Consider the following 11,555-nt stretch of genomic DNA (forward strand, 5'->3'; position numbering starts at 1 on the left):
AATTTAGCAAGGTATGTACTAACATACATGTGAAATTGGACAGATCAAGCAAAGAGTAAATTACTAGATTGGCATAAGTGCCTAAACATTATTCGTGGCGTTGCTAAAGGGCTTCTCTATCTTCATGAAGACTCTAGACTAAGAATTATCCATAGGGATCTCAAAGCTAACAATATTCTTCTGGATAACAATATGAATCCAAAAATTTCGGACTTTGGTGTGGCTAGATCATTTGGAGGAGATCAAATTGATTCCGAGACCACTAAGATTATTGGAACATAGTAAGTATGCTTTTAACTTTTTTTATAAGTTAAGTTTATTTATTTTTTAATTTCTTTTCTTTGCAATGATATTTTACAGTGGTTATATGTCTCCTGAGTATGCGGTGCATGGACAGTACTCAGTAAAATCTGATGTATTTAGCTTTGGAGTCTTAGTATTGGAGATAGTGAGTGGGAAGAAGAATAGAGGATTTTGTCACCCAGACCACCACCTTAATCTTCTTGGACATGTAAGCATAAGGAGTGGCAACTCCTACTAATTAATTTACTTTTTTGAAGGAAACCTCTTATTAACATGGCAATTACTAACACAGTACAGAGGGTCACATGGTGCCTCTGTTATTTTGATGCTCTGTTAATAGTCATGGGCCAATTTGAAGGCAGTCTGACCTACAAAATTTTTATTTTCAGGCATGGAAACTATGGGTTGAAGACAGGCTAGTAGAACTGATGGATGAATTGGTAGGTGACTTGTTCTCTATATCTAATGTATTACGACACATTCATGTGGGTCTGTTATGTGTGCAACAAAGGCCAGAAGATAGACCAAACATGTCGTCTGTGGTTCAAATGTTGAGCAGTGAAAATTTATTGCCTAAGCCGAAACAACCGGGTTTCTTTGCTGATTCATATAAAGCAAATTCTTCATCTAGCAAGCATGAAACTTATTCAACAAACAAAATCTCCACTACAGTGTTTGAAGGACGGTAAATAACATTACTTGAGAGCAAAAGTGGATTTTTTTTTTTTTTTTTTTGTTCTTTCAAATTTTTTTGAATCAATGTAATCTTGATTTCAACACACCCCCTGGGCAAAAGGGGCCTAGAAGGTGCTATTCTTTAGGACAAAAGGGTCAAAAAGAGAAAAAAAGGTAAATATCTTTGGCGTAGAGCAACACTTCTTCTACTGTATTCATGTTGTTTGTTCATCTAGTGGATAATGTTTACACACAGGAGTTAGGATTATATCATGCTTTGAAAATGTATGTTTTTCTTTGAATATTTTCATAATCAATATCCGAAACAAAAGCATTGTTTGCTTTTGCTCCTTTTCCAACATTTCCTTCTATCCTTCCCCATTCTCTTATGATACAAACAAAAACATGAATCAAGGTAGGAAAATATGTCTTTGGCCAAATACTTGAAATTACCTTCTCTGCAAACACTGGAATGCTGATGGATTAGGGGCAAACAGGGATCATTGAAAATCTTAAGAATATCTAGTGGCTTTTCTCTGCAAGTTTTTAAATTAATAAAAACAAAGATTAATTACATTACTGCAAAGAATTTTAACCAAAATGAAGATCATGAATGAAACCAGAATTTGAGTTTTTTCACAATGAAGGTTGCTCGGCCTTAGAAGGAAATTCATTCTTCTCTACAACCAAAACACAAAAGCTGATGATTGCTGTTGTGACAAATGCAAATCCAAGATCACCAAAGAAGTAGAAAAATGCAGAATAGAAAAATAAACACAACCACACAAGATGCCAAGATTTAAGTGGTTCGGCTTAACAAGCCTACATCCACTGGCGGAGACGATCCAGGAGAAATTCACTAACAAAAGAGTGGAGTACAAAGAGTAGTACAAACAAAACCACTCAAACTCAAAAGCCCCAATACACCCCAATCTCACTCAAAAGAGAATTAGATACAAAAGAGAAAAATATTATCTAAAATTCTCTAAGCATTTCAGCACTCCAAAAGTGAGATCAAAATGAAGAAAAATGGTGCATCTTCTTCTCCCTACAGCACAAACCTTTCTCTCTCTCTCTCGGCAGTTTTTTCTTTTCTTCTTTCTCTCTTTTTCTTGCTAAAGTAGCTGCTGCTCTCTCCCCTTTCTTGATAACCGAATGGCTTCAAATAAAACAAAGCCAGCCTTTTCTCAAAGCTTCTAGAAGAAGCTCAATAGATGGAGAGAAAGAGAGACGTGTGGGAGAGAAAAAAAAAAACAAGACAAAGAGTATGGGATGCCATACTATTGTGGGGCCCACGGTAAGACTTGTGAAAACAAGTCACAAAATCTGACAAATCTCCACCTTGACTTGAATTTCATCAAGTCTTCAACACAAATCTCCTTAAGACATCTCCTCCAACACCCCTAAGGGTAATTACAAACGACAAACACCAATCAAGCCCAAGCAATGCTTGAACTTGAGGATCGGAAGTGGCTTAGTCAACATGTCTGCTGAATTTTCCGCCGAAGCAATTTTCTTCACTATGATATCACCTTGTGTCATGACCTCCCGAAGAAAATGATATCTGACATCAATGTGTTTGGTCCTCTCATGATACATTTGATTTTTGGTCAAATGTATTGCGCTCTGGCTATCACAAAATACAACAATCTCATCCTGTTGCAAACCAAGATCACTAACCAAACCTCTGAGCCAAATAGCTTCTTTCACTGCCTCTCCTGCTGCCATATACTCTGCCTCCGTAGTGGATAAAGCAACCGTCGACTGTAAAGTCGCTTTCCAACTAATGGCACACCCCGAGAGAGTGAAAACAAAACCTGTCAGAGATCGTCTTTTATCCAAATCACCAGCATAATCTGAATTAGCATAACCAGTAACACTGGAACTGATACCATTGCCTCTATCATAAACTAAACCAACATCTGTAGTGCCCCATAAATAACGGAGTATCCATTTCACTGCCTGCCAGTGAACCTTGCCCGGATTCGCCATGTAGCGACTAACAACACTGACTGCCTGTGAAATATTTGGACGAGTGCACACCATAGCATACATGATGCTTCCAATTGCACTGGAGTAAGGAACATGTGACATGAACTGCTCCTCCTCCTCACTCTGTGGCGCTGACGCTACTGAAAGTTTAAAATGAGCTGCAAGTGGAGTACTCACTGGTTTAGAATTATGCATACCAAAGCGTTCAAGTACTTTCCCAATGTACTTTTTCTATGACAAGTACAACTTTCCCGCTTTTCTATCCCTGTGAATCTCCATACCAAGGATTTTCTTCGCAGCACCCAAATCCTTCATTTCAAATTCATCACTCAACATAGATTTCAATCTCTTAATCTCCAACATGCTTTTAGCAGCAATAAACATGTCATCCACATAGAGTAACAAATAAACAAAAGAACCATCAGACAATTGCCTGTAATACACACAGCTGTCATAGCTACTTCTTGTGTAACCATGTCCAATCATAAAGATGTCAAAGCGCTTGTACCACTGTCTTGGAGATTGTTTTAAACCATACAACGACCTCCTCAACTGACAAACATGATCTTCTTTACCTTCAGCAATGAATCCTTCTGGCTGATGCATGTAAATGGTTTCCTCAAGCTCACCATGCAGAAATGTAGTTTTCACATCAAGTTGCTCAAGTTCCAAATCATTTAAAGCAACCATGGCAAGCAAAACATGAATAGAACTATGTCTCACAACAGGAGAGAAAACTTCATTGAAGTCCATACCTTCTCTTTGACTATAGCCCTTTACTACCAAACGTGCCTTGAACCTTGCATCTTCAACACCCGGGATTCCTTCCTTTTTCTTGAAGATCCATTTGCAACCAACAGTTTTAGCGTCTTTAGGCAATTTCACCAATTCCCATGTTTGGTTCTTATGAAGAGACTCAATCTCCTCATTCATGGCAACAACCCATTGAGTAGACTCACTACTTGTGACAGCTTCTGAGTAAGTGGAAGGCTCCTAGACTACAGTGTCCTCTGCCACAGTAAGTGCATATGCTACCAAATCTGCATAGCCATATCTCTGAGGTGGCCTAATCTGCCTCCTCTGTCTACCAGCCGCAATACTGGTCTCTTGCTCTTCTTGTGGATCATCATCATCAGAACTGGAATCATGAACATCTATAACAGGCTGATCTCGAGTGTTATCTCGCACCCTCTGTGAAGCCTCCACTTGAAGCTCCACCTCCTTGCTAGAACCTTTCTCCTTTCCTGCAGAAACAATAGACTCCTTTCTCGGGTGAAGCATGGCAGATTCATCAAATACAACATCTCTACTGACTATAAACTTAGGTGATTTAGGATCAGAACATCACAATTTATATCCCTTCACCCCATCCGCATAGCCTAGAAATATACATTTCTTTGACCTAGGCTCAAGCTTACCATCATTCACATGACAATAAGCAGGACAACCAAAAGTTTTTAAAAAAGAATAATCAGCAGGAGTACCAGACCATACCTCATAAAGAGTTTTACAATCAATGGTTGTTGATAGAGAACAGTTGACCAAATTTCAAGCAGTATTGACCGCCTCAACCCAAAAATCTCTAGACAACCCAGCATTTGAAAGTAAGCAATGCGCTCTCTCCAAGAGAGTCCTGTTCATCCGCTCAGCAACCCCATTTTGCTGTGGAGTATGACTAACTGTGCGATGTCTAGCGATGCCTTCATCCTTGCAGAATTTATTAAATTCACCACCACAAAATTCCATGTCGTTGTCTGTTCTGAGTCGCTTGATTTTCTTCCCAGTCTGATTCTCAATTAATGTCTTCCATTGCTTGAAAGTGACAAACACATCACTTTTCTTCTTCAAAAAATATACCCAGACTTTTCTGGAATAATCATCAATAAATGTAACAAAGTATCGAGCACCATCCTTTGATGGAACCTGAGAGGGACCCCATAGATCTGAATGGATATAATCCAATGTACTACTTATTCTGTGGATGCCTGTACTGAGCTTGACTCTGCACTGTTTCCCGAACACACAATGCCCACAAAAGTCAAGAGATCCTGTTTTCTGGTCACAAAGCAAACCTCGTTTGCTCAGGATTGTCATACCCCTCTCACTCATATGACCCAACCACATATGTCATAACCGGGTAGTGTCTGAATCTGGATCATCTGAAGAAGTCACAACAGCTGAACTTGTTACAGTACTACCCTAAAGAAAGTAGAGGCCATCAACCTTGTTACCTTTCATTATAACCAATGAGCCTTTGCTAACCCGAATGACTCCACCTTCACAGGAATACTTGTATCCAAGGGAGTCCAAAGTGCCCAATGAAATAAGATTTTTCTTCAAATCTGGTATATGTCGAACATTCGTCAAAGTCCTCACAATCCCATCATGCATCCTAATTCTGATTGTACCAATACCAACAATCTTGCAGGTGACATTATTTCCCATCAAGACTGAACCACCATTGACTGAATCATAGGTAGTAAACCAATCCCTTTTAGGGGACATATGAAATGTACAAGCAGTATCAAGGACCCACTTGTCGTTAGAACGATCATTAGAAATGGTAACTGCAAGGACAAGGTCTGAACCTTTAGAATTTCCTTCGACAACACCAGCCACAGAAGAGGAACTTTGCCTATCACCTTCCTCTTTATTTTTCAACTTCAGACACTCGGATTTATAATGCCCATACTTTTTACAATAGTAACACTTTACTTTCTTCTTTGACTTGGACTGTGATCGGCCTCTTGATTTACTTTTACCCGAATCCCTCTCACTGGATCGACCTCTAAAATTAGAAGAATTTTCTGAACGACCCTTAACAAATAAACCCTCTGCCTGATTATCACTACCTTTACTATTCAATCTTGTCCTCAACTCCATAGAATTTAAAGCAGATTTAACATCAGCTAAGGAGATAGTATCTCTACCGTACAACATTGAATTAACAAAATTATCAAAGGCATCCGGTAGTGAACATAACAAAATCAAGGCTTGATCCTCATCATCTACTTTAATATCAATATTTTTCAGATCCAAAATAATTCTATTAAAGTCATCAAGATGATCACAAAGAGGCATACCTTCTTTCATCTTGAGGGTATATAACCGTTGCTTCAAATACAATCGGTTTGTGAGGGATTTCTTCATGTACAAGCTCTCCAGTTTCTTCCAAAGTCCAGCGGCCGTTTCTTCATCGGCAACTTCTCTTAAAACTCCATCTGAAAGAGACAACAAAATTGTACTGTGGGCTTTTTCTTCAAGTTCCTTCGTTTGCTCTGTTGATGATGTTGATGACACCTCGCCATCCAAAATCTTCGCCAAGCCTTGTTGTCGTAACAAAGCTCGCATCTTGATGCGCCAAAGGCTGAAACTATTCTGACCATCAAACTTCTCTACTTCAAATTTTGCAGTAGCCATCCCGCAAAATAAATACCCGAGCTCTGATACCAGTTTGTTGTAACAAATGCAAATTCCAAGATTACCAAAGAAGTAGAAAAGTGCAGAATAGAAAAATAACACAACCACACAAGACACCAAGATTTAAGTGGTTCGGCTTAACAAGCCTACATCCACTGGCGGAGATGATCCAGGAGAAATTCACTAACAAAAAGTGGAGTACAAAGAGTAGTACAAACAAAACCACTCAAACCCAAAAACCCCAATACACCCCAATCTCACTCAAAAGAGAATTAGATACAAAAGAGAAAAATATTCTCTAAAATTCTCTAAGCATTTCAGCACTCCAAAAGTGAGATCAAAATGAAGAAAAATGGTGCATCTTCTTCTCCCTACAGCACAAGCCTTTCTCTCTCTCTCTCTCTCTCGGCAGTTTTTTTTCTTTTCTTCTTTCTCTCTTTTTCTTGCTAAAGTAGCTGCTGCCCTCTCCTTGACCGAATGGCTTCCAATAAAACAACAAACAAAGCCTTTTCACAAAGCTTCTAGAAGAAGCCAAATGCACGTGTGAGAGAGAAGGCACAAGTCAACAATATGGGATGCCATACTGCTGTGGGGCCCACGGTAAGGTTGATGAAAACAAGTCACCAATTCTGACAGCTTTAGTGAAAGCATATACCAGGAAGAAGGCTTGAGAATATGCACCAATTATTCATCACCACTCACCAGAACCAGTCTTCAGTATGAGAGAACAGCATTCGGCCAACAGCTTTGATATCTTAATTATTGTAAATCAGCAAAAATACTAAATTATTTAGGGATTCGAATTTCCTCATATTTCTTTTAGAGTGAAGTCCACTTTAAATTACCACTCCAATGATAATTTATTCCCCAAATTATCAATTGTGACAATTTATCCCCAAACTACCAAAACAATGACAATGTATCCTCACTTTTAACAAAATGACAAAATTACCCTTACTAAAATAAAAACAAAAATACTAATTTTTTTTTTTTCAAAATTTTAAGGGTATTTTTGTCTTATTGAAAATTATATAGGGGTAATTTCGTCACTTTGCTAGTTTTGAGGGGTACATTGTCATTGTTTTGGTAATTTAGGGGTAAGTTGTCGCAATTGATAGTTTGTGAGGTAAATTGTCATTGAGGTGGTAGTTTGAGAAGGTTAAGTGGACTTTACCCAATTTTTTAAAATATGAGATTCTCATATTCTAAAATCTGAGCCATCTATTTCATCTAATGATTTAAATAAATGCAAAAGTTTGTGTTACCGAGGCAAATAGATTTTACATATTGAAAAACTAAAATTAATTATCTCAATAATATACAAACTTGTGCATTTGTTTAAACTGTTAGATGAAATGAATAGCTCAAATTCTATAATATAAAAATATCATATTTGAAAAAATATGAAGAAATTTCAATCCATTATTTAGTTGTCATGCTGAGGCTGATGACTAGCATCCTAGTCCACTTTGAAGTTTTAACGCGCATTCAGAATTTTCTCATTGGATGCTATTATGGGTCAATTACGATGAATGCAATTAAGTCATTAGTATTGATATACAATGTCGCCGCCTAACTCGGCCACAGGGACGTATAATTAAAGATGTTTACTCTTTATTAAAAGGGGAAACTTCACTAAGGATCTCCAAATTTTTACCTGTTTTGAAATACCCCCCCTAAACTTCAAAATCTCTCAATTTAGTGTCCTGAACTTTCAATTGCTTTCAATTTGGACCCTTCCGTTAATTTTAGCCGTTAAAATTTTTTTTAAAAAAAGACTAAAATATCCCTGATTTTTGTTTTTTTTTAAAATAAAAAAACGTTTTAGAAGTTGAAATTTTATACAAAAGTTAGGGATATAAACATCATGTGACGTTTAAAATCTGACGGAGGGGTTCAAATTAAAAGCAATTGAAAGTTCAGGGGACCAAGAGTTTGATAACATGAGCATGAGCATGACATGAATAGCATGGCGAAGATGGTACTAAATGATGAAGATGAGAAGGAAGAGGCGAAGATGGTACTAAATGATGAAGATGAGAAGGAAGAGGCACTAATATGGTACTGGCATGCACCAATGAAGAAGTAGAGGCACTAAATGATGAAGATGAGAAAGAAGAGGCACTACTATCGTACTAGGTACCAATGTAGAAGTAGAGACACTAAATGATGAAGATGAGAAGGAAAAGGCACTAATATGGTACTGGGTACCAAGCACGAGCACGCATAGCACATGGATTTATGATAATGATGACTTATTTTATGTGGGCTTTTGTTAGACGTATCGGTATGCCTATGTGTCGGGAGATATAACTGTGCATCCAATATATATATATTAGATGAGTTTGTAGGCACATGTTCCAAGAGCGGAAGATCGGGCTTACGTATATTCTCACAGCTGATTTAATATGATTTCAAATGACTCTCAAGAGTATGATGTTTAGCATATCGGCTATAGCTATTAATGTAGCCGTTATCGTAAATGTACATAGTAGTGAGGGTTGGCTCATTGGGAAAACCAGTTGTTAGTTCTTGTGTTGACTTAATTCAGTTCCAAAATGTAAAAGCTACTGTTCATGGGCTCAAACACTGATATATAATGCTCATAATCCATTCTCCACCGTTCATAATGTAGATTCATGTGTTATGAACGTCCCTACAAAATTTCATCTCAATCGGACCACAAATGCCCATCGATCGGAGCTATTGATCAAGACTGGACAGCATTTCCAGAATGCTATTTCACCCATGTCCGGACATGCCTTCCCCGGGTCCGGACTGCATTTCCAGAAACTCAAATTTTGCTCCGCAAAGCCCTGTCCGGACAGCCCATTAACCTATCCGAACACCCCGTACCTTTTAGGCCAAAAAATGTGATTTTAAGTGGGTTAGGTCTAGGGTTTTGTCGGGGGTATACATACATCATTATAGAAGAAAGAGGTACGAATTTTTACCCCAGAGAGTTCGTCGGAGGCTGTGCTAAGAGAGATCATATGTGGTGAGCGTTAAATTGAATCTCTTAAAGTTTTAGTTATTCCTTTGATAAATCTACGGTTGAGAAATCTATCGGAGTTCCGTTAAAATGAAATCATATAGAAGAATTGTGCCAGATGTTCTGGAAAGGGCTACTGCAGTAGAAGTCAAGTGGGTCGCTTGTCGTGTGCAAGGAAGTGTCAATTGCAAAGGTTTTGTAATCCTTCTTGTATTCCTTATTCTTCTTATAATTGATTGATTTCCTGGGTTTGGCTGCCCCAGAGAAGTTTCACATTTAGAGTGTTCTCTAAATAGTTTCCTCTTCGTAACCAAATATCTGTGTTCTTGAATGTTTATTTCATATATGTATTTGGTTGAATTTTAACTACTAGGTTAGATCTTATCCTGCATAATTTTTGTGAAACACCTATACATTTGAATAGGTGTTGTTTGGAGTCATTTTTGGAATTTTCACCAGTAAATTCTATACTTACTAGAGACCATGGACTCAATTATTCGTCTGTGTGGTTGCGCTTTAGCTTTAGATTCGCAATCATGCAAATGATGTTGCTGTTGATGCAGGTATTGAGGCACCTGATGAGGATCAGTGGCCATGTATTTGGGTTACTATGATGTTTGAGGCATAATGTGCCGGATACTCTTTTGTCGGACTATATTTTCGTCAATCTTTTGTATAGACATTTGATGTATATGTCTAAATTGTTTATATTTTGTATATCACTTGTGTCACCTATGACACTTTTGTTAAGCCATTCTTTTGTATGTAAACCTTTATTCACATAGATGTTTATGTTAGCTTAAATGTGTTATGTAATGTCTAATGTTATTTAGTTTCCGCTGCAATAATATGGACTCTGATGAATCATAGATTATGCATGTAGCTATGTGAGACTTTGTTATATTATCAATCAGGTTAATGCACGGATTCATGGCATATTGCGATATCGCCATGCCACTACGATGATTCGCTTTGTTTGTGATACGTTTTCCAAGAAAAAATAGTCACATGTTTTTATCAAGCGGGTCGTCACATAAGGTTACTAGGATGAATCTTAAAAGTTTTCATGTTGAATAATTTATAGGTAGTTTATGTTCATGAATAAGCTTGGGTTATCTTGATAGTCTAGCAAGTCACATGATTAGAATATAACTTATATAAGGACTTGGTGCAAACCATGTAAATTATACCCTCCAATAAGAAATTGACACATCATAATATCACTCCAAATCAAATACACACTATTAAACAATCTCCCAAAACCCCAACCATGTTCTTTTTTTCAGCAAGTGGTAATTCATCTATCGTAATCTGCAACTCTTTCTGAAACTTGACAGCCTCGTCAAACAAAAACAAATTAATTTACCAAGTTAACAATTTTCATAAAAACAATTATAAAAAATAAAAAGAATTCAGTTTCATATATACCAACAAACTTGGGAAGTTAATTAATTTCCTCACTTATGCGGAGGCCTTGCCTCAGGAACACAGGCGGTGAGAAACCATAAAATCCAACGAAAGTTTGAGGTTGCAGTTTAAGGACCAAGAAATCCCACATGATTTTCTCAGTAAAAATTTTCTCATGAACCAAGAAGTCCCAAAACGATATACCCATTTCTATAAAAATGCCACCGTGCATGTGATATTGTTAATGCTAAATGTGATGAGAATATTGGACTTAAAACTTTGATATATAATGCTATATGAATAGTACGTTGATTGTTAATGAGTAGTGATATAAGGAGGAGTATAGCCCTTTCAAATGTGATGTGACTTTTAAAATCGCTAATAAATCGAAATTCATGACCATCTCAAATTTAATAGTGAACGTTTGGGACCGCTATAATCCCCATTATATATTACTCATGTAAGCCTGCACGTAATTGTATTGTATTACCATGAATGTTATTTATAAAGAACACATGGGAAAAGGGAAATGCATTTATTACGTCAATAATAATGCCAACTACAAAATGATCAATTGCCATCTGCCATGCACTTCTGCAACGAGTTTATTTTTTCAAAATTGATATTTCTTCTCAATACAAGTGCGTTGCCGGTGAGATGCTTAAATGTGCAATTACCAAGCAGCACTCACTTTTAGTCTTTTAGCATGGAATTCCACAAAAGTGAACCAATCGCCGCCCTTGATACCACCTCTCCAGCCTTCACT

The 11,555-nt window shown here is 37.4% G+C and overlaps 1 protein-coding gene across 1 annotated transcript in view; it reads left to right on the forward strand.

Annotated features, from left to right (window-relative positions):
• Positions 1–992, forward strand: part of LOC132169734 (G-type lectin S-receptor-like serine/threonine-protein kinase SD1-1) — a 2,405-nt gene extending 1,413 nt beyond the window's left edge. Inside the window, exons 2-4 of the mRNA XM_059580718.1 lie at positions 44–281; positions 361–511; positions 693–992. Coding sequence (XP_059436701.1) covers positions 44–281; positions 361–511; positions 693–992 — 689 coding nt within the window. The remainder of the gene's footprint in view (positions 1–43; positions 282–360; positions 512–692) is intronic.
• Positions 993–11,555: the final 10,563 nt, after the last annotated feature.

The sequence above is a fragment of the Corylus avellana genome, chromosome ca2, assembly GCF_901000735.1.
Source record: "Corylus avellana chromosome ca2, CavTom2PMs-1.0".
Classification (NCBI taxonomy): Eukaryota; Viridiplantae; Streptophyta; class Magnoliopsida; order Fagales; family Betulaceae; genus Corylus; species Corylus avellana.